Source organism: Benincasa hispida, chromosome 2, assembly GCF_009727055.1.
Source record: "Benincasa hispida cultivar B227 chromosome 2, ASM972705v1, whole genome shotgun sequence".
NCBI classification, from domain to species: domain Eukaryota; kingdom Viridiplantae; phylum Streptophyta; class Magnoliopsida; order Cucurbitales; family Cucurbitaceae; genus Benincasa; species Benincasa hispida.
Genome location: NC_052350.1, coordinates 45,631,056 through 45,658,701, shown reverse-complemented (window position 1 = coordinate 45,658,701; position 27,646 = coordinate 45,631,056). Strand labels below are relative to the sequence as shown.

General features: G+C 36.1%; 2 protein-coding genes and 1 long non-coding RNA gene across 3 annotated transcripts; 1 reads left to right on the top strand and 2 right to left on the bottom strand.

Moving 5' to 3' along the window:
- Positions 1-5,211: 5,211 nt before the first annotated feature.
- On the top strand, positions 5,212-13,367 carry LOC120071007 (serrate RNA effector molecule). Its single transcript, XM_039022989.1, has 12 exons — positions 5,212-5,781; positions 6,700-6,812; positions 7,683-7,740; positions 9,456-9,530; positions 9,623-9,697; positions 9,773-9,820; positions 10,030-10,098; positions 10,186-10,989; positions 11,067-11,115; positions 11,782-12,056; positions 12,133-12,315; positions 12,724-13,367. The coding sequence occupies exons 1-12, from the start codon at positions 5,333-5,335 to the stop codon at positions 12,782-12,784; spliced, it is 2,259 nt and encodes a 752-aa protein (XP_038878917.1). The 5' UTR covers positions 5,212-5,332; the 3' UTR covers positions 12,785-13,367.
- Positions 13,368-15,310: 1,943 nt separating this feature from the next.
- LOC120071066 (protein FAR1-RELATED SEQUENCE 3) lies at positions 15,311-22,353 on the bottom strand. The gene is made up of 6 exons (XM_039023091.1): positions 22,217-22,353; positions 18,666-21,000; positions 18,497-18,586; positions 18,145-18,294; positions 17,403-17,519; positions 15,311-16,106 (listed from the first exon to the last, which is right to left on the bottom strand). Exons 2-6 carry the CDS (start codon positions 20,898-20,900, stop codon positions 16,068-16,070), a joined length of 2,631 nt encoding a protein of 876 aa, XP_038879019.1. The 5' UTR covers positions 20,901-21,000; positions 22,217-22,353; the 3' UTR covers positions 15,311-16,067.
- On the bottom strand, positions 17,083-17,396 carry LOC120071068. Its single transcript, XR_005480116.1, has 2 exons — positions 17,286-17,396; positions 17,083-17,249 (listed from the first exon to the last, which is right to left on the bottom strand). It is a non-coding gene; the product is annotated as an uncharacterized LOC120071068 (long non-coding RNA).
- Positions 22,354-27,646: the final 5,293 nt, after the last annotated feature.

Here is a 27,646-nt window from a genome sequence, read left to right as displayed (position 1 = left end):
ACCATTAAATGAGCAATTTATCTAGTTACTCCGACATTAGGAAAGAAGTGAATTTCGTCTTATTAGTTGTGTTCCTAGCTTCCCAATCAGACGAATCCCCAAAATGGTAGGTACATTGATGTTGGGTTTTATGTCCTAAAAACTCGCAGTTTGTAAAATAATAAACATCTTCTATTATTAATATACTTGCTATTGATCTCATAAATTGTATGAAAGTCTAAATCTAATAAACTAAGACCCATGACTATTGTATGAGTACTTGAACTTTATGTGGAGACATGAGAGTGGATCGGGTTCGAGTAAATAGTTAAAATGATCTATGGTACATGAATGGGGTTAGGTACCTCATTCTGGTAACACCATTAGATACGACCTACTTTGTAGTTGTTACAAAGAGTTGTAAAGTGCTACATACGACGTGATCCTAATTCATACATGTTATGACACGAAGAGTGGGGGTGTTCTATGCAACGAGTTTGCATAAGATCAGGGCCAAGAAATAAATCACTCTTACTTTGTAACGTTGTTTACTGTTTAAGATTGACTATTTCACCTAAATGACCTAGATAACTCGATCTTAATTTTGAGCTAACTATGAACTTCTATTTATTCAGGATTGCCCTTAGATTTGTATAGTCGAGGGTTGACTCAACAACACTGACCCAATAAGACTCTCATTTCAGGGGTAAGACCGGATAGATGGTTGAGGACATAAAGTGTAAGACGAAATTCACGCCTACCCTATTTAGGGATAGGAGAAATGTTGTTTTCTCAAGTACTGAATCCAGGTCTTGAACAAGAGGCCCCACCCTCTCACTGGGTTGAGAGAGTTTGATTTAGTGATTGGATCACAAACCAGTTGTTCATTAGAGGATCAGTAGGGACTTGAGGAATAAGACGTAATTTTGGGGTAAAACAAATATTTGACCCAACCGTTATTACGAACAACCTGTGAAGGTTTGACTTGCTAATTATGGTAAAATCATGTGGTCACAATATATCTACAGTGAGGGGAGTACAACTACGAGCTTTAGTGGAGTGACCCATTAGTTAACAAATGGAGATTAATCTGATATAATGAGTTTAACCAATTAATCTCGGATCGTTGGAGCCCATGATCTGTAGGTCTGCGAGGTCCCCTTACTAGCTCGTAACGGACTAGCTCTAGAATAGCGTGATAAGTTAATTTGAAACGTTCAAATTTGAATTAAAAGAATTAGTAATTGTATGAGATATAATTACGTGTTTAATTTAAGAATTAAATGGATTAGGAGAATTTATATATTTAAAAATGATTTAAATATATAAAGATGGATATGTGTTAAAATTAATTTAATATTTGATATTAAATTAATTAAGTTTTACTTAATAATTAATTTATGAAATTAATTCAATTTTATTTTTTAAAATCAAAATAGATTTTTTAAAATCAAAATTTGATTTTATGATAAAATTGAAAAGGAAAGTTAGAAAACCAAATACTTAAATGGAAAATGTAGTTTTTCCACTATCCATCTTTGTAGTTCCTTACACATGAAGCATTTGCTTGGTCTTGTCTTCTCCAAGCATGAGCTAGACTGGAGTGAAAATCGGGCATGCAATCGATAGAGATTTTGAGAGAAAATTTGGTTTGAAGAAATAGTTCTTCAGCTAGTTTTCTGTAGTGAGCATTTCTCCTTCTACCCTTGATTTAAGCTTGTTTTAAGTCCCACAACTCAATCTAGAGCACCAGGAGAATGATGGAGAAGATTTTGAGGTGATCTACAACAAGATTTGGAGAAGATAAAAACCGGTGAAGGAGCTTTGAAGAAGTTTTACAAGAGGTATGTCTTGAAATTCACTTGTTTATGCAAAAGCATGATTTATATTTTGCCAAAATTAGTGAATTTGAGTACTTAGATGATCCTTGTGCTTTTGCTACTGTTGATACAATCTTACAATTAAGTTACCGAAATGGCCACTCTCACCCATGCAAATCAAAGAACCGCCTTCATAGATATGAGTTCACAACTCACTTGGGAGGTGTTTGGCTCACCAACATGAGTTGAATTGAGTTAGATATATCAACTCATTGTTTGCCCACCAACTTTAAATGTTATTGAAGTTGAGTTGGTATATTTTACCAACTCATCCAAGCTCTTCATTATTCACATGTTTTTAGTGGCTCTACCCATTGGCCATTGTCACACTTCGATAACGAACTATGGGCTCCGACAACCACCTCTGATGAAAATTTCGGCAACCAACTATGGACGCTGACAACCACCTCTGATGAAAATTTCGGCAACCAACTCTGGACGCTGACAACCACCTCTGATGAAAATTTCGGCAACCAACTCTGGATGCTGACAACCACCTCCGATAGAAACTCCGGCGACCAACTCCGGGCTCTGACAACCACCTCCGAGACAATTCCGGCGATGGAATTCACTCTGACAACCACCTCCGATGAAAAGCTTTGGCTACCAACTCCGAGCTTCAACAAACTTCGCGCGACCAACTCTGACAACCACCTTCGTAGGCTTCAACAACCATCTCCGGCTACAAACTCCAATGAAAATCATATTCGATGACCACTTTTGAGCGAGCAACTCCGACGATAAACTCGAGGCTTCGACAATCATCTTCGACGAAAAACTCCAACAACCAACTCTAATACCACCTTCATGTGACTAACTTTTGAGCTTCAACAGTCACCTCCGACTACAATCTTCAGCGAAAATCATATTCAATGATCAACTTCGACGACACTTTTGCCCAACCAACTCCGAAATTTGAAAACCACCTCTGATGAAAAACTTCGACAACCAACTCCAATACACCTTCATGTGACCAACTTCAAGCTCTGACTACAAACTCCAGCAAAAAATCATCTTCGATAATCAACTTCGACAACCATTTCCGACTACTATATGACTTACTATAAAGTATGTTGTAGGGTTGTTGATTATATAAACAAAAATATTATTTTGTCTACATTAAGTGCAATATTTATACGTAGTGAATTCACATAACAAATGAGTGTTAAGAATATTTAGACGAAAAATATATATGTAGTTGAAAAGTATGTAACATATAACAAAAAAAAAAAAAAAAAACCATAAAATGAAAGAAAAAATCCTATAACATTTTTTAGCAAAAATTAGTAAAAAATAGAGTCTTGTCCTTTGATGATCCTCCAAATTTAGAGGAAATGAAAGTGAAATTGTGGTAACATTCCATTGGTTGTTACGATGATGGGGGGATTTAATTAAAAAAAAAATACACGACATAGCAAACATACAGAGCAACAACAGGGATAAGAAGAAAAAAAATAAGATGATAATGAAATTCATGGAATTGCTTAGAAAGTTTTGATTTCGCTTTAGCTTTTCATTTTATTTAACCATATTTTTATACAAAAATGTAATGGGTTAATTGTTGTTCATTGCCCAAGAAAGAAAGAAAGAAAGAAAGAAAGAAAAGTTATAAAGATTAAAATAAAAAATTGCAATCCATATTTTATTCAAACAAATACGGGTAGAATTATTGAATAGAAAAAAAATAGTAATCATAAAAGCATATTATTCAGGGTTCAAAAAACTACATCAGATACCTAAACATATGAATTCAACTTTGCACCCCAAACACAAACATATGAACTCAGACTAAATAACTATGCACCCCAAACATAGATATATAAATTCCACAGATATATGAACTTCAGACATTCTATCTCAACTCAGTGCCCCAAACAGCCCCTTAGGATTCATGTTATGTCATATGATCATCCTGGTCAAATATAAGTCTTTACTATTAATGGTGTTATATAACGAGACTATTTATCTTGTGGTCCGGTCTTATATAAACTCTCTTGTATAGAACACATCTACTCACATGTCTCTACATGAATAATCAATATCAGGTCATTTGTAGAACTTTACAACGATTTTAATTTCTACAAAGTGGGTCGTATTTGTAGTGCCACTGAGATAAGGTACCTAATCTTATTCATCTACTACAGACCATTCAGATTACCACTAAAACACAATCCACCCGTATGTCTCTCCATACATGTTTAAGCTACAGAAGATAATCTTGGATGTTTGTTTATTGGTTTTGTGGGTTAATATTACTAAATGTCGAATAAAATACCTCAAATTTCATTAAATAAATAAACTGTTTGTACAATACAATTACAAATTATAGGACCCACGAGATTTAGGGCAATCCTAACACTTATATCATTGATGTAAACCTCAGAATTTCGAACATTGCTAAACTAATTTTTTAAAGGCTTCCACAAATCTAATATGATTTCAAATACTATGTTATTTTAGTACTGACCAATTAAAATTGAATGGACGAGTTACCGATTAACGTTTAGAAGGTTGATGACTTCATACCCATCTCAATAATTATTGAACTAAAAAGAGTGGAAACAAATATATTTTGTTGTCCCTAAGTTTTGAGTATAATTCCCCTTTGATACGTAAAGTTTAAAACATAACTTTTTCAAACTTTTGAGTTTAGTTTTCCATTTTTAATTCTAGTTCAACATAGGTTGGAAGAAAGTTTAGTTTCCATCAAATCCATTGATTTTCAAGAGGTTACACTTATAGTATTGATTTTAAGTTGTTGTCGTTTTTTTTTTGCTTGTTTTTAAAACTATTTAATTAACATTTAACTATTTACTTATTATTATTATTTTTGGAGTACGATTGTATTTGTCATTGATGTTAACTTTTTTTTTTTGATTAACTTAAAATAATTTTAAAGGTGACAGAGAATTAAGATTAAAAATGAACATTATCGAAAACTTGAATATAAAAATATTTCTTAAAATCTAGAACTAAATGAAAACTAAACTCACAACTCATTTTCTAACTATAGAAATCATATGAAAACTAATTTTAAAATTCAAGAATGAGACTGTAACCTTTCAAAACTTGAAAATCATACTCAAACCTTAGGGATCTAAATGGTAATTTTTCTACCTAAAAGCGCATAACTCAATTAAGGGTATTTTGGTAAAAGAACCTATGCTCCCCTCCCCTTTGTACATGGAGGTAGAAAAGTGGGAGTAAAAGTACAGTAAAAGCCCGAAAATAACCCTGTCCGACGCATGCGACGACGGTACTCACGTGGCACCTCGATCCAATCATAACACGCCACGTCATAAAAATTGTAAGGCACCTTAAATAAACGTAGAGCTGCCGCATGGGATTAATCTCACACGTTTGTCAGATCAGTGAATGAAACTCCGGACTTTCTCGACCTCACTTCTCCGACGCTTTGGGTTCGTTTTAGGGTTTCATTTCTTCGTCTTCTTTTTCAATTGCTGTGTAAAATCATGGCCGAGGTTATGAACATGGCCACCGCCGCCGACGAGTCGTTGGACCGCCGTCGTGATCGTCAAGAGAAATCGTCTGAGGAGCAACCTCATTCCTCGCCGCCGTCGCAGCCAGCTGTCGGTCCTCCTCCTCCCTCCAGAAGAAGGGATAGAGATGAGAGAGATAGGAGAGACGAACGGGATATTGATCGTCCTCCGTATCGACGCGGTGATAATTACGATCGTAATCGCTCTCCACCTTCGCTGCCTCCGAGGGACAGGGATAGAGATAGAGATAGGGATTATAAACGTCGAAGCAGTCTTAGTCCTCCACCGCCTTACAGGGATCGTAGACACTCGCCTCCCAGACGGTCTCCTCCTCCACCTTACAAGCGTTCCAGGAGGGATGATGGTGGGTATGATGGAAGAAAAGGAAGCCCTAGAGGAGGTTTCGGGCCTGGCGATAGGAGGTGAGTGGGTGGGGAACTGTTTTGATTTGTTGAGCTTAATTCTTATTCTGAAGATTTGGAGCTGAATTCCCTGCATTTGAAATTAAAATGGCATTTTTGGATTCTAGAGTTGATTTTCATTTAAATGATGAGAATGTTCTTATTAATTATTGGTTGTGGGGTTCTAATTGCTACTAAGAACTTCTAAGGTCATATGTTTGAACCATTAACTGACACTGGAAGCCATTTTTGAACAGAAAGATTAAACTCGACAAGCACCTTACGCATGAGACAAATAATGTTTCACACATAGCCTTTAAGATAAATGGTTCCTCCCATTTCGTTTGAGACAAAATATTTCATCCCATTTTGAGTTTTAATGGCTCAACCCATTACATGTACAAATAGATATATAGGGGACGAACCATATCATAGAGGATTAATGTTCATTCCATGTTTTTTGCTCTGCTTGTTGTAGGCCTTCTATGTTTTTCTTAATGGTGTCAACAGTCAGAGATGCTACTTCACCTATCTTGTATTTTCTCAATCCCCATCCTCTCTTTACCCCCCTAACCCCTACCTTCATGTAAGAGCGCGACGTTTAACTTAATGGGCCTAGTTGTAATTTCTATTACAATGGACACCTCTGCTCACTTTTTTGATGCTCCCTCGTCAGTGTTCATCTTCTATTTGTGCCCCCGGTACTTTTTAAATACTAATGTGTTTTGTGGATTTGGTTCTGAATTTTTATTTCTTTTCTCGAATATTTGGGTTTATTGCTTGCTTTGAGTTTTTAATCAAAGTTCTTTTTCCCTTGATAAAGCTGTTCCTCGTATTATGACTGTGGGCATAGCATTTTTATTGACTAATGCTTAGGGTCTGTCATTTGAGTATTGATATGTTCTATTTATTTATCTATCTACTTTATCTTATTCCAAGGTTTGGTTATGATTATGGTGGGGGATACGAGCGGGAAATGCGAGGCCGGCCTGGATATGTTGATGAAAGACCTCTAGGTCGGTACATGGGTCGTTCATCTGGTGGCTATCAAGGTGGTGTTTCTATTGACTGATAAAATAAACTCAGCCTTTTCATAACTATGGTGTATACTTATGCAAACTTAGCCTATTTTGTATTTTTGAGATATTGTTATAGAACATGATATATTTAAATTTCAATTAGGCCAATGGGAAGTTTTGAGATTTCACCTTATTCTTTGTTGCGAATGCAAAAATATTCATTGGTTTGGAAGATGAGATGTTGTATAGTGTTTTGTACCCATTTCTTTGGCCAGTGTCAGCCCTTTTAGCCAATTTATGGAGAAGAGTTTTTCTCATTTTCTTTTCTGGTGCAGGATTATGCCAGACTGAGTTAATATTAAAGAGAGATTTTTGAATGGCTTTATCTTTTGTCCTCTTGTCTAAATGTGATATCATTCTTATGATGTCCCCCTATGGTATATCTCAATAGGGCAATTAGTAATGCTATACTGGCAGAATAACTTGTTATTTCTCAATACATTTCAGTTCAATTATTTTCGGAGACCTATAGCTCCCTATGTTTGTGAGCCAAACTGTATAAAGTACGTATAAGTAATCTTTAGTTTATTTAGATCTGTAAAGTTCAGTATAAATCTGGAAATTCACATGTTGAGATCTTTTGCATCGGGTACTGTTTATGGCTTTTGAATTAGAACTCAGCATCTTCTTGCTTCCTAACTCTCAATTTTGCATTGTTGTATGGATAATACCAGTTTCTGTTTTTCAGTGTTTAACAGTTGTAGAAATGTTTCCAGAAAAATTTGTATGTCTCTGGTAGTGTCGGACATTTTGTTCGAATTGATGCTTAGATCTGGATTTCCAATGTTATGTATAAGGTACTCCCAAACAATTTTCTTATTTTCTCTAAGCTGTGTTCTCCAGATTGGGATTCTAGTCGTGGTGGGCATGGTGATGCACTCAATGCAGGAGGTGGCCAAAGGTTAGCATTCAGTCACAAATCATTCGTCGTCTCTATCACATAATCGATAAGTCCTGTGATATCTTTCTGAAAATGCTTACATAGTGTTATTGTGTTAGTTTCTGCATGAACATGTGATCTATTTTCTGTGCTGCACAAGATATCATGGGTAAATCATGACCAAGCTAGCAGGTTAGGTCTGGAATGGAACTATAATAACAATGCAACAAGAAAACATTGCTTATTGCAAACTGCAAAGGGTGGATTGACAATGGCATTAAAAACAGAGTGTAAAATCCTTGCTTTTGAGAGTGAATTTGCTCTTGAATTGGGAAAACGATGGGCGTTTCCTGTCTGTAGCTGTATGGTAGGAAAAATACATTTTCCCTTGCCCTTTCTAATTATGCTGTTTTGAAGTTAAATAACTGACTTTTGGAAGAATCGCATCTTGCCAAAATTTTGATGCTGTACGGGCCTTCTTTTCTGCCTTTTCTATTTGAATTTTGTTAAGGCAGCGATTACTGAAAATGCAACCATGTTTTTGGGTTATTTCTTCTCTTCAGTGATGGATGGTTATGCTTGACTATTTTGGCGTTTGGATGGTTTTTTCTTAGCATATAAAGCACCTTGTCCTCCATTATTTGTGGTTCCTTTCAAATTTGAAGTGCTGTTTTTGCGACTAATGTTTTTAAGACCACTTTTGGGAGATATAATTAAAGGGGAAGGGGAGGATCCTTCACTGATTGGTTAGAGACTTCCTGAGTACTGGGTTATATATAATTTTAAATAAAAACACTTTCCCTTGTTGTAAGACAACTTGCAACTTAAATATGATTGTACTCCTGGTAGGAGTTCCCAAATCAGCAAGTCAATTGGTACTATACTTACATAAGTTGAGAACATAATTGCAATGAAGAAATATAGATAATGCCCTACAAGAAAATGCTTGATTTTGTGCTACATTAAACTTTTGTTCTCATTCAATTTGCTTCCCCTCGAATATTCTTTTAGTTATTTGGGGACTTGTATGCTTGATTGCCTCTTTGAATTACTGAGTTGAGGGTTAATAGTTTTGTATTTTTACTTTGTGCATATCATTTTTAAAAGTTGTTTTGGGTTGATTTATCTTTTCCTTTATTTTGTTGTGGTCTATCTAATTAAACTATTGAAGTGTGTAATTTTCTATACAAAGATTATTGTGTACATTGGAATTACTATTCATATGGAAGTAAAGTTCGTTTATTAAAAAATATAGTTATTTTATCAATGCCATGGAGAGATGTTCTGTAATCTTCATTTATATATATATATATATATATATGTATAATTTGGGGGATGCCTGATCGTCTCTACTTTGTTATGGCTCTTATTGAAAAATGCGGCACGGGCGAGCATCAAATTCAGTTATATTTATCCCTTAATTTGAAGGTTGAACTCCAAATTTGTTGAGTAGGACTAGGAATCATTGGAACCATACAATTTATAGTAAAATTGAAGTAAATAATATCACCGAATAAAGCGTCCAACTTTCATGTCGATAATTATCCAACATTTAGAAAAAAGTTTTGAAATTTGTGGCTTAAACTAGGCCTCTCCGAATTTCCTGCACTGTTTTGTATTGCAAGATTGTATTTATTCATTGTCTTGATTTGCCTCATAATTTTATTGGAATGCTTGTTCTTACCTCATCCTTTTAACTTTACTTTCAATGCAATGATGATAATTTGTGATTTCAGAGAAGGCTTGATGACATACAAGCAATTTATTCAAGAACTTGAAGATGATATACTGCCTGCTGAAGCTGAGCGCAGGTATTTTCTAAATGTGCTTTTGATTTTTCTGATTTAATTGTATGAGTTTAGTTCTTTTTATTTTTGTGGAACAACTTCGGTTTTGATTTCAGATATCAAGAATACAAGTCAGAGTATATTACAACCCAGAAACAAGCTTTTTTTGATTCTCACAAGGATGAAGAATGGTACTTCTTGTATTTTACATCTGAATTTCCTTTCCATTTGCTATTTTTCCTAATTCATCTCTTTTGTCTATTTAGGTTGAGAGACAAATATCATCCGACCAACCTAGTTACTGTCATTGAAAGGTGTTTTTCTGATCATCTTCCCCAAAAGATGGAGTTCTTATAGTTGTGGTTAATTTCTTCACATTTTTATCATCTTAAATTAGTGGACATGAAATTGGCATTTTTTCTTGATTTTCTCTTTTATATATATATATATATATATATATATTATTTATTTATTTATTTATTTTTTCTTGTGGTTTATTCTAATATTTGGATGGTGTGTAAAGGAGGAATGAACTTGCACAAAGAACTGCTAAGGATTTTTTGCTTGACCTGCAAAGTGGGACACTGGATTTGTAAGATTGGAATTTCCACAATTATGTTTGGATTCAGAAAATTTCAGTTGTGATGGTAAAGCAGTGCTGTTCTATTTTATGATGCAGAGGTCCAGGGATTAATGCAGCAGCTACAAATAAATCAGGGCATGCTAGTGAACCAAATTCAGATGATGAAGCAGACAATGATGGCAAACGGAGGCGTCATGGTAGAGGACCAGCAAAAGAAATGGATCTTCTCTCTGCTGCTCCTAAGGCCCACCCTGTTAGTTCGGAACCAAGAAGAATCCAGATTGACATTGAACAAGCTCAAGCTCTTGTCCGTAAACTTGATTCTGAGAAAGGAATAGAAGAAAATATTTTAAGTGGTTCTGACAGTGACAAACTAGGTCGGGAAAAAGCACATGGTGGCTCTTCTGGCCCAGTCATAATCATAAGGGGGCTGACAACTGTGAAAGGCTTGGAGGGTGTTGAGCTATTGGACACGCTTCTCACATATCTGTGGCGCATCCATGGTGTAGATTACTATGGAATGGTAGAGACAAGAGAAGCTAAAGGTCTTCGTCATGTAAGAGAAGAGGGGAAGAACTCTAACATGGCTGGTGGTGCGGATGAGTGGGAAAAGAAACTTGACTTGCGTTGGCAAGAGAGGTTGAGAGGTCAGGATCTGTTGGAAGTGATGACTGCCAAGGATAAAATAGAGGCTGCTGCTCTTGAAGCTTTTGATCCATATGTTCGCAAGATAAGAGATGAAAAATATGGATGGAAATATGGCTGTGGAGCCAAGGGTTGCACTAAGCTGTTTCATGCCCCTGAGTTTGTACATAAGCATCTTAACTTGAAACATCCAGAGCTCGTGATGGAGCTGACTTCAAAAGTGCGTGAAGAGCTGTATTTCCAAAATTACATGAAGTAAGTGAAATTCTGACAGTGATTCTCCCTCACTATTGATGGAAGCTGTTATTGACTAATACCTTAATTCTTCACAGTGATGCAGATGCTCCTGGAGGGACGCCTGTCATGCAACAATCACTTCCGGTATGTTATATTAGGTACCAACGAGTAGTAAATTTTCCTTTGTTGGATCAGTAATTTTCATGCCTCATCACCATAGAACTGCTGCATTGCCTGTGACAACATATTAGATAACAAAAAATAGTAAACTTTCCTTTGTTGGATCAGTAGTTTTCATGTCTCATCACCGCAGAACTTCCCCCCTTGAAGAATAACAAGAAAAAACAAAGCCTATCACACACAAACAGACGTAAAGGACAGAAGAATAGAAGGTTCAGTTTTCCCCCTAGTTAGGCGTGTGTAAATTGTGATCCCCTTGTTTTATTGAATATTGTAATAAAAACTACTACACATGCAAACATACATAAAGGACAGTAGAATGGTTGGTTAGTGTTAATCTTATCCACAACTATTGACTATAAGGTGGTATAAGAACATATTTTTCACTTCATTTTGTTGGGTGATTGTTGTTTTCGTCATCATACGGTTCTAATGGGTATTTATCCTATAGGTTTTTGGTATGCCTAGTTTGTAGTGTGTGAAGTGTCCCACTTTTTGGACTGACAATGTAAATATGTGCTAATATGTGCTAATATGTGCAGTCTAGCAATATTTTAGGTATAGAATTGATTTCTTTTTGGCTTTCCTTTCCTTTTCTTTTTAATCCATTAAGAGACTGTCCTTATGCAGAAGGATAAGCCACCGAGACGTAGGATGAATTTAGATGGTCGGCTGAAGGATGACAGAGGTAATCGCAGGGACCGCGATAATTGGGCTAATGGGGGTGACAGATTTGATAGATCTGAGAACCCACAATCAAGTGACTTCCAATCAGCAAATGATGGTACGGATGGTGGAAAAATTGATGATCCTATGTTTGATACTTTTGGTGGACAAGGAAGACACGTTGCTCCTTTTGCATCTGAAATACCACCGCCAGTGCTTATGCCCGTTCCTGGTGCTGGGTATGTTGACTTAACTGCTCAGCGTTTTTGTGCCCTTTGCATTCTCGGTAATCTTACATTTTATGTTTTGTCGCAGTCCATTAGGACCTTTTGTCCCTGCTCCGCCTGAAGTTGCAATGAGAATGTTGCGGGAACAAGGAGGTCCACCTCCTTTTGAGGGTGGTGGTAGAAATGGAAGGCCAGGACCCCAATTAGGTGGATCTGCTCCTATCCTTGCCCTATCGTCAGGTTTTCGACAGGATCCTCGTCGAATACGAAGGTATAACTGCTCTGATTTTAACTACCGATATGGTCTCATTTTGTAATGTTGCTTTCATAGGCCTGCCTTGTTGTATTCAGGTACAGTAGACTGTCTAGGCAGATTAATCTAAATTTCTCTATGCAGCTCATAAAAGTCAACTTGAAAATAATAATCCATACCCTTGTGGATAAAGAAGTGTTTTAATAATCCATACCCTTGTGGATAAAGAAGTGTGAAGGAATATTGTGGGACCTATATTATACGGTAACATCATAACTCCTGAAACTTTAGAGAGTTCTATTACTACATATAGAAACCAAGCAATCACCTGACACATTTTTCCAACATATGCTTCGATGCTTCTTGGTATAAGTTTATTTGTAAAAGTTCTTTCTGATGTATTTCTAACAACAAAATATCATGCAGTTATCAAGACCTAGACGCACCTGATGATGAAGTCACTGTAATAGATTATAGAAGCTTGTAGATATATTTGGCATCAGCAAAGTTTAGAGGCCCACTTGTGTTTCTAAGAAAGGGGGCATGCAACTCCAAAACTGGTACGGATTAGGCCTGGTCACTGTTTTATATTCTTCTTGTTGCCGAAGAAGTTTGCTTTGTTTCACCCCATAGTGAGAACTGAACATTGAGTTGATCACATTCTGGCTGTGGGCAAGTACAAATGTTCATGAGAATTGTGCATTCATTTAACTTTTTAGCTTTTTTGCCCCCCTACTCTCTGTATTCTTAGTGAAGAAGGAATTCGACCCGAAGGCAAGAGATTTAATGATCGAAAAATTCCCATCTTTCAAACTTTGTAGAACTTAAATTCTTCTGAAGTTAGGAGTGTGCATTCCCTTTTTTACTAATTTTTTCTTATTATTATTATAGTCGATTTTGGTCAAGTAAGAACTAGTAATAAATTTGTGGATATTAAATCTTGTTCTATGAAACTTCTAACAGTTAAGACTGTAATGTTAGGATGCTCAATTATATTTTAGAAGATATTCAGTTCCCAGGCAGCCTCCCATTTGACATCTATGAGTAGACTGGAAAGTTGTTCTATAGTACTCTATGTTCCATTATGAAGGTTTTCCAGATTGTGCTTAAATTTTCTTTCCAGATGTTGGTCACTGAATAGTCAAAACTTATGTGAATGATTTTTCTCTTCTTTTTTCCTTCCCTTTTTGAAATTGTTAATTAATGCCAATGTCTTGTAAAAGTTGACCATATTAGTGCAATGCCAAGTTATATTATTTGAAATTCCTTATATCATTCTTTTAAAACCTTTTTATTGATGCTGCACCCTTAGATTTGTTAAATTTTGGGCCGTGTTTTCAATAAATCTTTAATTTTTTTCAATTTTTTTTTAGCATTTTTTCTATAGAATTTGAGAACATATTCACAGTATTTTCTTACATAAAAATTATTATTGTTTGACTAATTTTGAGGAAAATTAAAGTAAAAAAACAATATTGGACATTGAAAGTGCACTCTGAAGTAGAGAGAAATCCAAACTCTGAAGTAGAGAGAATTGGATTGATAAAAAAAGTAAATTAATGTAACTAAAGGGATAAATTTTAGATTTAATTTGATTAGATGAAAGATAAAATTTCAGAAATTAATTTATTTTAGGAACTAAGCTAAAGTATTTGAACCTTTAAAATTGTATTCTAAGTTGCTATACCTAGGAATGAATTAAATTTTGGTTTTTCTTTGCCGAGTCCACTAATATGGTTGTGTCCTTGGCTCATCTATAAAATATAAAACAGTAAGATATAATGTTTACGACTTTTTATTTTTGTGTCAATATTTGTCAATTGCGGTATTTGGAGTTGTCTAGTGACTTGTAATTATGCCTTCAACTCTTTTAAGCTACTAGATGAGGTCCAAAGGGAATTTTTGGTTCTTGGTTTGTTTTATTTTTTATTTTTTGGGTAAAAGTACTTGGATAAAAACTGTAATGATATTAATTCTATACTTCTTGTATAAAGAAACAAAATGTGGTACTTATATAAGGAAGAAAAGATTGCTAAAAACTTAAAAATACAAGAAAAGTTCCCCATGAGTAAATATAGTTTGATTGTTTTGTATCTATCCTCATTTCTCAAATATGAGAAAATATGACTGAATCAACCAAAAAAAAAAAAAAAAAATTAGATGAAGATTAAGTCATAGCACAAACTTGGATGCAATTGCACGTTTGGGATAAAGAATTGGTTATTATAGTCTTACGTTATTATGGTTGAACTATAATAGTTTGTTTGTGTAGATTATATTAGTTTGGGTTATAATAGTATGTGTTTGAGGTGTAAACTATTTTAGGTTAAGAAAAAAATAGTAAATTATGTAGCAAAGAATAAAAAAATGATAAATGTAAAATAGTAAATACGGTAGTAAATGTGGATTTTCAAATAGTGTTAACTGTAATTAATTAGAAACGATAAAATAGTATTTATTATAGTAAGAAGTGGTTATTATAGTCTTTGAATAGACTTTGCTCTAAATACCTCTAAGGGTGTATTTAAAATACATGTTGTGTTTACTTTAAAAAAATAAGTCATTTTAGAATGTTCAGCAATTACTCAAAATAACTTTCTAGGTTGATTTTAATCTTCTTTGTATAATGAAAAAGTTGTCCACCCTCAAAATATGAAAATAAAATAAAAAAACCACTTTGACCTATTATGGCAAGTAATCATTTTTCTCGAGAAACCTCAACTTTCAAGTTTCAACCACATAAATTTAAAGAGAATGTGGTTAGAGCATTTGATGATTTAATAAAAGTCAACTTTTCCTCCTTTGAGTAACCTCCTCTAAGTAAATATCAGGTTACTTAAACTTCTATGTTAGATTAAAATCTTCACCTATAGGCAAACAACATATCACCTACAATATTTGAGAAGATTGTCAACATTAATATTTGTTCACTTAATCAGTACATTACTCCTTTCTTATAAGTCAAAGGTTCGAATCACTTTTTGATTTTAAGAAAATGGAAAAGGTGAGAGAAAGTTACAACGATTATTCATCTACAATTTACTTGTATCAACATCAGACCATGTCCTGATGAGTGAGAGAAAATCAGTCTGAACCAAAAGCCATTACCCCAACAAAGAAATAAAACACATTAATAACACAGAAATTGATGTCTTATTATCACATTTGAGCAGACATATCAGTTGACCCTTATGTACAATACACGCTGGACCCTCTTTGCAGAAGTAAAAAAACAGGGGGGGGACCTTTGTTAGCGACTCAAGTGAGTATCAGCTTCTTTGGATTCAGATTGCGACGATCTCCATTTCTATCCTTCCTCGGCAGAAAGCAAGCAAGCTGAAAGCTCCGACTCAGTTGCACCGAGGGCAGGGCAGTGAGAAGTCAACAAGCTTCAATAAAAATGGAAAAACAACAGTCCTTTCGGCAGAAACCAATATCGGAGGTCGCCAGCAATCTCTAAGAATTATCATGAATTGAGAAGAAACCAAGCTAACTAATGGAGCTATTCTATTGCTAGAGGGCATCATAAAATATGGTCCCTCACTGCCCCAACAAGATGACTCTTAGGACCATTGGATGCTTGAATCTAGTGTTACATGTACATCTACAGAGGGAAATGTGGCTAGCCTAGACTAAAAGGGGTTGTTGGGGGGGAGGGGGGGTGTAAATCATTCTTAAATCTTCACAGATTTAGCAAGCATTTTAGCTATCGCCATTGGGATGTTTCAGAAATATAGGATGTAAGATGTGCAGCTGTGTCTATGAGGTTCTTACTTCCGTTGCTTTTTTGCAAGAGGTTCTGACTCAGCCTGTCAAATAAGTGTTTGACAGAAGTAAGAACAGGGGAAGAAAAAAAGAAAAAGAAAAAAAAGAGGCACAATTCAGATATTCAAAAGTTGTAAACAGCATTCCAATAACCCATTCCAGACTTTTTGGATCTGGTTCTCAAATTACAATTACTTTCCTCTTTTTTTCTCAACGGGATTTGGATCTTCGAAGGGAAAAGAGAAATATGCAAAATATGAAATGCATCTATGTGAGGAAACATATAAGCAATAAGAAAAGAATAAACCACATATATCCTTCACTTGGTGATTTCATGGATGAAAATTTGGTTGACTTGGAGGAATTGGTTTAATCTTAATGGCAACCACCTATTTAGGACATATTAAAACTTCACATTCTAACAACCAAATGTTGTAGGAGGATCAAGTGAGGTGATTGTGTTACGAGATTATCATATGAGGTGATTGTGTTATGAGATTAGTCGACATTATGTAAGTTGCTCAAACACCGATGAAGGGTTTAGGGATTATAATATTTTTTCCCCCTAAAAAGAACATGAAGTATTTTCAGAGTAAAAATTAACAACTAAACCCTAGGTATGGCAATTAAACATTGCTTTTTATTATTTACAAAACACTTCCCAAACTTGAGATAGGACTGAATAAACTCCAGTCAACTTTTAAGACACTTGGAAAGTGAAGTTGCCAAGAAGGTTAGCAAGCTAGATACTCATTTAGCTACTATGTGTTCACAAACAATATCCCATCTGCCTTGTTTATGTAATCTTAGCAAGTAGCGACCTATTTATTTTCTCCTTTTTTATTGTAAAAATTGTGTGGGTGCGAGGACTGAGTCTCAGCCATTCTTTAATTGACTTTTGCAAATATGATAACATTTCAAAATGGTGCTAGTAAAATGTCACAAAGATCAAAAGATTTTCATGACTCCAGGATACCATAAAGCATGAGATGACATTAAGACCATATCCAACCAACAAAATTTTCCACAAGTCAACTATGTGGACCAAGAATTTCCACTTCCCTTTTAAACTTCCATAGAATCAACGGATCTCAAGATGTTGCAGTGTACATCCTTTTGGGGATATCAACAAAACATGGTTAACCAGCAGTTCATTGATGAAGTTATCTACTTATATATATATATATCTGTCTCTTATACACATCTAGATGTGTATAAGAGACAGTATATATATATATATTTATAAAATTACAAATAGATAGGTGTTCATGATACTTTGGACACTAGCAACAAAAAGGAAAGGAAAATAAAAAGAAAAGGTTTTGGCAAAAAATACTCACAGCATTTGAAAGCTGCTCACGAATGTAGGCCATTGACCTTAACATTGCACCCAATGTATCTCTAGAGACCTGAAACTTAACCTCAGACTCTCCAGAAGTTGTCTCGGTATCTTGAAGCTGAGATGGAATAGATTTCAGAATATGCAAATGCATTTATAAAGGTTTGTTTGGTTTAACTTTTCAAGTATTTAAGTTTGAAAATAAGTCATTTTGAAAAAAGTTGAAGTGTTTGACAATCACTAAAAATAGCTTTTAAAACATTTTCAAAGTGTATATAAATCGTTTTTATAAAAAGAGTTTAAATAAAAATGACTTTTTTTAAAAAAAACATTTATTCTCCTTAGAACTCAAAGACACAATTGTATAACCTATAGAACAGATCCTGTTAGAGTAAGGTCGTAAAAAAAACATTTATTCTCTAATCAATCCAAATAGGCCATAAAATAATAAAGCGTATAGCTTACAGAAAGAGTAACCACAAGGCATTTATAAGTAAAAAAGCAATGCATATAGCATACATAAAGACTAAAGAGTCACCAGAACTGTTAAGAGTCAATGTAAACACCCTCCAACCATGAATAGAGGAACACTACATATCCTTCGTGCTTCTAAAATAGGAACACAATTGCTAATATTTAGCAATAGACCTAGACCATTGAATGTTCCATTACTAAAACCTAACACTTATATGAGACATAAAAATCAGGTAACTTCAAAAAATTAGATGCATTCAGTATTGTACCTTCAAGTTGATGACAGCAACTTTGTTAGCTGGTGTTGAGAGCTGTTCACTGATGTATGCCATAGACCTCAACATTGGTTCCAGAGAGACCCTTGAGAGTTGAAACTTAACTTCCGATTCTGCAGACGGAGTCCTACTGTAGTCTTGTAGCTACAAAGGTAATCGTAATAAAGAAGCTTATTATTAATAGGCGGGACAGTGAATTTCAAATAAGTTCTCAAATACGATAGTAGCACCCCGCACCAGTGCCAAGTCAAACAAATGAGATCAGAACAGCAAACCTAAAAAAATCATAACTTCTTGAAAGTTCTTTGAAAAGTCCAGGAAAAGAAAATCATGCGTCTTTTAGTACCTTCAGGTTGATAACAGCAACTCTATTTCCTGTGGTTGAATTTTTATTCTCCATCACCCAAGTCATTGATTTCAGATAAGGCAGAACAGCCTAACCAAATGACAATGTTAGAAACTTTATCATATTCACAATTCTGAACCAAGAAATAAGCAAAATTAAATGAACAAACCATGTGGTCAGGAGGATTATCATCTCTGTGAAGGGACACAGGAGCTATATGTGGGTAATTCAAATCAGCAATGGATTGGATAGGAGGACCTGCGTCATTAAGATTAAATCGTCTCATAACTTCATCTTGACGAGGCCACAACAGTGGAGTTGCATCTGACGCTGAAGCTGAGGTCTTCCTCTCATCATAGCCAGCCCCACTAACCTGAGAGCTAGGAGGTGTAACTTTTGCTACGTTCTTCTTTACAATGGCTACTTTTTTCCCAGCTTCTTTAAGTGCAGTTATGGCGACATTATAAGTTTCTGGAGCAGTTGCCCCTTCCTCTGCATACCTGATTGCTTCTCGGCATAAATTATTAAACCTTGACGATAAAGACTCCTGGCCATGTAACTCAATAGCACGCTCATCTGATCCAAGTCCACTCCTTGCATTCCTTGTCCATCTTTTCAAGATGTAATGAGATGGTAATGTAAGTACATTAGTTACTGTGAAGACGGTCAATACATGTCTGCAAAGAATGCCTGAATACTCGAACATTTGACAACTACAATTAGCTCTTATATCTGGATAATTCAACGTAACAACATATGCCTTCTGATCATCCTCAAATTTAGCAACCCTAAAAGTGGTAAGCGTTGCATCACCTTCAATTCGATTTGCAGTATAGACAAAAGTTTCAACAAGCTCCTCTTGAAATTTTGCAAAAATTTTCCTCGTATAAAGATTTGCTGCCTGTTTCTCCATAGGAGACGGTGTCCTCAATACAGGTGTAGTGCACATGGTATCAAAGTCTGCTTCTATTTCCTTTTCAAACCAATTTTCTAAAGCTCTTTCATACTGTCTAAAGAACAATGGTAATGTGGTCTGCTGATTCACATATCCATCAAAAAAGGAATTATCATATCCTTGATTGGGAGATATAACAGCAAAAAATGAATCACGGACATACACAGGAACCCACTGAGCGCGTGCATTATATAATGATAGGAGCCAATCATTTCTTCCTAAATTATATTTTTCAATGATACAATTCCAAGCTGACTCAAATTCCTCAATAGTTTCAGTCAAGTTGATACAATTGTAAAGTTCAACTTGAAAATTCGGATGTGTGAGACATACATGAGCTAACTTTTGCTGACCTTCTCTTAAGACATGCCATCTGCTAATGCAGTGTCGGGCTTCTGGAAACACTTGAGCAACAGCTACATGTATGGCTCTGTCTTGATCAGTGGTAATTGAAACAGGCTGATGATCATTCATTGCTGTTAGAAATGTTTTGAACAACCAAACAAAAGAAGCCTCAGATTCATCAAGAAGTAAAGCACATCCAAACAAAATTGTCTGACCATGATGGTTCACTCCAGTGAATGGAGCAAAGGGAACTCTGAATTGGTTAACTCTGTACATTGTGTCCAATGTAACTGCATCACCAAAATGACTGTAAGCTGCTCGAGACCTTGCATCCGCCCAAAATACATTAGCCATACGATTATCTTCATCAAGTTGAATTGCATAAAAAAATCCAGGATTCTCAGACTGCATTTTCTTAAAATATTCCAGCATATTCTGAGCATCCCTCCCCAGTGTCCTCTTTCGGCCAGCATTCCTAATGGCATAATTCATAGTTGAAGGATTATTAAGCGACCGATTTGCTTCTGCTTGAGATGTAGTTCTACCTCCACGATTTTTCTCTGCAGGTACACGGTCGTCATCCATTAATACAGACATGACACCACTGGGAACACCTGCTGAACCAGTATAAGCTTCAGTCATGGTCTTTGCAGCACCAGCAAAATGCCTGCGTGGCCTTAGATAATGCATCTTACTAGAATTGACAGTAGAATGACTATGCTCCTTCACAAACTTTGTGACAACCCATTTATCCTGATCTTTCAACTCTATCCTAAGCATTGCATCACAACTATCAGCAGATTTTCTTTTTGAACACTCTCTACCACATACAAATTCTCTAGCAACTATGGTTCCATCAGATTTAGAACGACTAAGTTGGCCAAGTTTTGAACTAAAACCAAAGCGTCGAGCATATTCATCGTAGAAGGTCTTTGCGTCGCCTTCGGATTCAAATTCCATGCCTACATATGGTTCGATCATTCCGTCTTCATCATGAAGAACAGAATCTTCAACAGTGTTAAGTTCACCTTCATGAGGGTCAACATCACTATCATCTACAACTGCAGGATGAGCCAACCCATCAACCTCGACCATTGCATCCATCTAATCCAATGTGTAAATCCAAGTTATGTATCCAATATGAGACCCAATATAAAAGGGAAAGAACCATTCATTTTTGCTCCCAATGCAATTTAAATGCAATCTGCAACAAATTTTCAAACCAAAAAAATATCATTAACTTGTAATCCATAAGAGCTCACGAGAGAAAGAAAAGGGTCAATCATAAATTACTGATGCAGCCATCTTTTCACCACAAGATAGCAACAGCCTTCACAAAACCTCATTTGGTCCCGAAACCCAAGACGCACTCCCTAAATATTTAATAAAAAGAAGGCCACAGGAAGTTTATGCTAGAAAAAGGTTCAATTCCAAAACTCATTAACATCTGCCACACTTTCAAAGTTGCCCATTCATCTCCAGATTTCCTGAAAGATGGAGAGGTAGCCAACATTCCAAAAAGTCGTCATCAACATACCACCAGAAGTTAACCGTGAACCCACCTAAAAGCATTTGGAAATAAATATGTTCCACAAGAGAGAGAGAGAGAGAGAGAGAACAGTTAAGAAGTGAGTGGAGAAGAACGTGATCAAAATCTTTGCTTGACTCCTGGCAAATATCACATCATTGAGGTCATGAATCATAGGCATGTAAACCGGTGTCTCCTTTGAATGGAAGTCATTGGAATTGACCTTTCTAGGTCCAGCCACCAAAAAACTGAACCTCAAAAACTCTACTGTCTAGCGACTAATTTCACTCAAAAGCAAAAATCCAACATCAAAATCGGCAGAACCAGGAAGGGGAGTAGTCCAACCCACAAACTGTTGAAATCTCCCTAAAGTAATAGACATCTTGGAAGATGCTTATATCTAACAAGTGCAATCTATCATACAAGTTAAAATTGCTAACAGTACGATACATATAAAACCACTTATTTAGGCATCTAAATACGATTAAGTACCTCACTTTATCATGATCACACTGTCATTTCTCACACATTTAGCACCAAAATTCCTTGGTGTTACACAGAAAATGAAACAAAACCTATAATTTAGAGACAAATTTAAGTAATTGAATTAAAAACGTTGCAAATGACAGAGAAAAAAAAAGTCATATTTTAAACAGAAAGCATAAAACTTGTCATAGTTAAGAAACTCAATATGCCGAGAACTTCCAAACCCAAATCCCATTTTAAACGCATATCTCATTAGGCAATAAAAGACACCACAATTACAAATTACAATCGAATAAAACCAAAGCCCTATGGCATTATAGAGAAACAAATACAGAATTAAACCCTAGAAACTGAAAGAGACGAGAATTAACAAGAGGAAAATAGCGAGGGAATCATGGTAGCAAACCTAATTCGTCAGAGTTTTGACCGGCCGTTGACTGGCGAAGCCTAAAGTGACGGAGGCTGGTGGCCGTGAAGAGGAGGAGAAGGAAAAACGATGAGAGAGAGAGAGAGGCGCGATCGAGGTCGTTTAGAGAGTAATCGGATGTGCCCATCATGTATTCTAATCCGCTGACAGACGTATCAGAAGAGAACACGTGGAAATCTCCACAAGGAATTTTATTTTTTCCAATTATGTCCATCATATTTGGTGAATGCTACAGTCGTACAATCGTCAATGACACTACATACGATCAATAATTTTTGTTTTTTTTGGGAAAAAAATTGTAAATTAAACATAATAAAAACTAATTTTCCTTTTTTTTTTCTTAAAAGAAAAATATACTTTATTATTATTATTGAATTAAGTATTTTCCAGATTTTGTTAAATTACAGATTTAGGAAAAGAATTTAAGATGTATAGTAAGATTATGAAGTTTAAAATGTAATATTTAATCTAGAAGTAAATTACTTATTCCCTATTTGGTAGGTGTGTTTTTTAAAATTAAGTCCATTTTCTCTCTTTTTCTTATAATAGTTTGTATATTTTTTAATATAAAAATTTAATTCTTGACTATATTTAAAAAACAAAAAAAAAACTTTTAAAAACTACATTTTTTTAGTTTTCAATATTTGACTTGATTTTTAAAATAGATAACAAAACAATAAAACTAGAGGTGGAATGAGTGTTTACAGATTTAATTTTCAAAGACTAAAAATCAAAAGTCAAATAGTTATCAAACAAATTCTTAGTGGGCAGACTAAAACCGTGAATTTAAAAATAATGTATTAGTGAAAACATTACCGTTCAAAATGGTGCATGACAATATATTTATAAACCATTAGTTGTAGATACATGATAGCTCTCAAAAAGAGCTATTATTCCTAGTTTAATTCGAGCTCGATATTAGATTTTACGTATTTATTTCCTTATTTGGTAGATATCAAGCAATCAAGAGGTAGAATTAGTCATTTGGTGAAGAACAGGATTAATTTGAAACAATTTGGAGTTGATTTGAACACCCGGACAAAAGCTAAAATTACCAAAATGCCATCGAGTTTCCACCGCGTATGATCAGCCATTGAGCATCATCGAGTACCATCGAGTAAAAGTCTATCGAATAATCAAGAAAATGCTATCGAGTGAACGAGCTTGAGTATCGAGTCATCAAGCAGCGAGTAGAGAGCATCTGGCAGTGGACTTAGCGTTGCAACGCTACTCCAAGTGTCACGACGCTCTGGAGTTGAATCATCACTAGCATTCCAACGCATCTCAATGCTTGAAGATAGAAGCATCAGCATTGCAACGCTTCTCTAGAGCATTGCAATGGTCGCGTCAATAGTCGCAGCGTTCCTCATTGTTTGTCCGTCAATGGTCGCAGCATTGCAATGCTCTAAGGAAGCGTTGCAACGCTGCGACCATTGACGGACAAGCAACGAGGCGCGTGCGCAAGTGAGCATTAGCCATGCGTTGGACTTCTTGCTTGACGCCTCCTTTCAGCCGCACCAGCGTTGTAATGCTATTCTAAGCATTGCAACGCTGCATTGATCTCTATATATAATTATCCTCAGCCCTAGGTCAATTTATGCTGATTCTTGGAGGTGAATGTTGAACTTAGAAGGCCAAATTGATGGAGGCCAAAGTTAGACTTCCTTCTTCTTCTATTCCCTTCAATTTTTAGTATCCTTAGGTTAGTTTTGCTTTTTATTTTGGGTTGTAATCGATGGATTGGAGGTTCGTTCTTGATTTGTCTATGAATTGAGAGATAATTTCTATCTAATTTCTTTGAGCAAGAGCCTTATGTTTAATTTATTGAAGGCTTTCTAATTAAATTAACTGAACTCTTGTGAATTCTTTGGATCGATTCGTTTTAATATTAATAGAGTTTCGATGAATTTTTCTAACAAATTAATTTGTTAAAATTCTTGTTTGCAAAATCGTCATAGCCTATGCAATATTGATTGATTAAGTTGCACGTATTAGGATCGCATGTGTAAAGTCTAGATTTTTTCTGACCAAATATATGTATGCCTTATTATAATTTTTTCCAAATAAATCATGCTATAAGATATGACTTTCTGACTTATAGTATGTCTCAACAATTGAACCTTTTCTTAACGTTTTTCAGTTTTAACTTGTATGTCGTTAGGAAGAAAATTTTTTAAACTGAATTCGGGCTGGTTTGGATTTTTATCAAAATTGGCTAATTGGGCTATTAGAATTTCTAATAGGTTGAGGGGTTGACAGATTCAGTGTAATTAATTAATGCCTAATGAAAGAAACTGCATAGGAACTCCCTCTTGCTCTAGAAATTAGATAGACTCCTATTATAGATTACATTTATCCTTTTAATTCATCTCTTTGGTTAGAAAACTAACTTAACGAAACCAATCGCGCTTCTCTGCAGATCGACTCGGACTTACCATTGTTGCTATGTTTTAGTATTGATAAGAGTTGTTCTGGCGCTGTTGTCGGGGATCGAACCCAGGTCACCCGCGTGGCAGGCAGAGAAAAGTGTTTCTGAAAACCTATTGAGTTATGGAGAGGCCGTAAAGGTAGTTTACGCCACTTCAGGATTTGGGGATGTCCGGCCAATGTGCTAGCGACTAACCCAAAGAAGTTGGAACCACGTTCGAAGGTTTGCCTCTTTGTGGGCTATCCCAAGGAAACGAGAGGAGGATACTTCTATGATCCAAGTGAGAACAAAGTGTTTGTTTACACTAATGCTATCTTCTTGAAGAAGATCACATGAGGGATCATAAGCCATGAAGTAAGCTCGTTTTACGTGAGATCTCAAGTGAGACTGAGATTACTGAGGGTTCAACAAGAGTTGTTGAACAGGCCGACAGATCAACAAGAGTTGTTGAGGTTGGGACGTCTAGTCAACCAGCTCAAGAGTTGAGACTGCTCTACGTAGTGGGAGGGTTATGAACCCACCGGATCGCTACAGGGTTTGACTGAAGCCCAAAACATCATTACGAATGATGGGGTCGAAGATCCGTTGTCTTTTAAGAAAGCAATGGAGGATGTTGACAAAAATGAATGGGTTAAGACCATGAACCAGGAAATGGAGTCTATGTACTTCAATAACGTCTGGGAGCTTGTTGATCCACCTGTGGGGTCAAACCTATTGGGTGTAAGTGGACCTATAAGTGAAAGAGAGGTGTAGATGAAAAGGTGCAAACCTTTAAGGCTAGACTCATAGCAAAGGGTTATACCCAGGTTGAGGGAGTTGACTATGAGGAAACTTTCTCACATGTTAATCATGCTTAAATCTATCAGAATTCTCCTGTCCATAGCCACATTTTATGATTATGAAATATAGAAAATGGACGTCAAGACTGCCTTTCTGAATGGTAATCTTGAGGAGACCATCTATATGACTCAACCAGAGGGGTTCGTAGTTCCAGATCAAGAGCAAAGTGTTTGCAAGCTTAATAGGTCCATTTATGGGCTGAAACAAGCATCTCGGTCTTGGAACATCAGATTTGACACTGCTGTCAAGTCGTTTGGCTTTGACCAGAACGTTGATGAGCCTTGTGTTTACAAGAAGATCATCAACAGCTCAGTACTTTCCTGGTAATGTATGTGGATGATATCCTACTCATTGGGAATGATATAGGATATCTAACTGACATTAAGAGTTAGCTAGCTGCCCAATTCCAAATGAAAGATTTAGGTGCGGCACAGTATGTTCTCAGGATTCAGATCATTCGGGATCGCAAGAACAAATGGTTAGCCCTGTCTCAGGCATCGTACATTGATCAAATGTTGATCAGGTATAGGATGTAAAGATTCCAAGAGGGGTTTGTCACCTTTCAGGCATGGAATCATTATGTCTAATGATCAATGTCCTAAGACACCTCAAGAGGTTGAGGAGATGAGACGGATTCTCTATGCTTTTTGCTGTAGGAAGCTTGATGTATGAATGTTGTGTACCAGACCCGACATTTACTATGCAGTAGGGATTGTCAGTCGATATCAATCCAGTCCAAGATTTGATCACTAGACAGGGTCAAGACGATCCTCAAGTATCTTCGAAGAACGAGGGACTACATGCTTATGTATGGAAATAAGGATCTGATCCTTATAGGATACACGAACTCTGACTTTTCAACCGATCAAGATTCTCACAAATCGACATCGAGGTCAGTGTTTACTCTGAATGGATGGGCTATAGTTTGGTGAAGCATCAAGCAAGGATGCATCACAGACCCCACTATGGAAGCCGAATACGTAGTGGCTTGTGAAGTAGTTAAAGAGTTGTTTGGCTGAGGAAGTTCTTACAGATTTGGAAGTTGTTCCAAATATGGATTTGCCTATCACTCTTTATTGTGATAAACAGCGGGGCTGTGGAAAATTCGAAGGAGCCTCGAGTCATCGTCGGGGTAAACACATAGAACGAAAATATCACCTGATCAGGGAGATTGTGCGTCGCGGTGATGTGATAGTCAAACAGATCGCATCGAAGTCAAACGTTGCTGATCCTTTACAAAGGCCCTCACGGCTAAAGTGTTCAAAGGTCGCCTAGAGAGTCTGGCTCTGCGAGACATACAGCATCTTGTCTAGGGCAAGTGGGAGATGATACTGGAGTATGCCCTAGTTTATTGTATATTGTATATTTTTGTTATTGTATTGTACATTAGTCTCCCGAGTCACTAAGACAAGTGGGAGATTGTTGGGATTGGTGTTCTAATTCTCCCGAAGTCTTGTTGATTTTAAAAGATACATATAGTTCAATGAATAAAATAAGTGTTATTTAATTCTGGCATTTACTCTTATCCAATAAACAAAGCTCCTTGGTTATCTTATGTGAACTTAAGCATGTATATGTGATATACAAGTGGATCATGCCTTAAGTGATAACCTAAATCGGTCTGTAGTATAAGGATTAAGGTGGGATACCTGATCCTAGTGACACTACGGATACGACCCACTTTGTAGAGGTTTGCAAGTGTTGTAAACTACTACAGATGGTTGATCCTGACCATTCGTGTGGAGACGTGGAGTGGAAGTGTCCTATACAAAGAGTTTGTATACGACCTGGACCACGAGATAACTAGACTCTGTATATATACGTCGTTGATACTAGAGACTTGCATGTTACCTAAACGACCATAGGTGACACGACCTCAATCCTGAGTGTTTTGTGAACTCCTGCCTTTGAGGTGGTCTTTTGATTAGTATGGGTGAGAGTGGCCAGATTGTCGACTCAACACGCCTACCTTTTTGGGGACTTGTCAGATCTAGGAGCTGGAAACTCAATCCACAATATGGAATTTACTTCTTTCCGAAGCAAGGATAAGTAGAGATTTCTCCCTTAAGGGATGATTCTGGCTTGAACATAGCGGCCACAGCTTCTCTTTGGAAGAAAAGACTCAGTCATAGTAGGACTAT

What these genes read in the sequence shown, in the direction of transcription:
- LOC120071007 (XM_039022989.1), top strand. Translation starts at nt 5,333, where the DNA reads ATGGCCGAGGTTATGAACATGGCCACCGCCGCCGACGAGTCGTTGGAC. An exon ending in AATGCAGGAGGTGGCCAAAG is followed by an intron (nt 7,741 to 9,455) that starts GTTAGCATTCAG and finishes TTGTGATTTCAG; the next exon opens with AGAAGGCTTGATGACATACA. An exon ending in CAAAGTGGGACACTGGATTT is followed by an intron (nt 10,099 to 10,185) that starts GTAAGATTGGAA and finishes TTTATGATGCAG; the next exon opens with AGGTCCAGGGATTAATGCAG.
- LOC120071066 (XM_039023091.1), bottom strand. Translation starts at nt 20,900, where the DNA reads ATGGATGCAATGGTCGAGGTTGATGGGTTGGCTCATCCTGCAGTTGTA. An exon ending in TTGCTGTCATCAACTTGAAG is followed by an intron (nt 17,520 to 18,144) that starts GTACAATACTGA and finishes ATTCCATCTCAG; the next exon opens with CTTCAAGATACCGAGACAAC. An exon ending in GTGAGCAGCTTTCAAATGCT is followed by an intron (nt 16,107 to 17,402) that starts GTGAGTATTTTT and finishes CTTATTTGACAG; the next exon opens with GCTGAGTCAGAACCTCTTGC.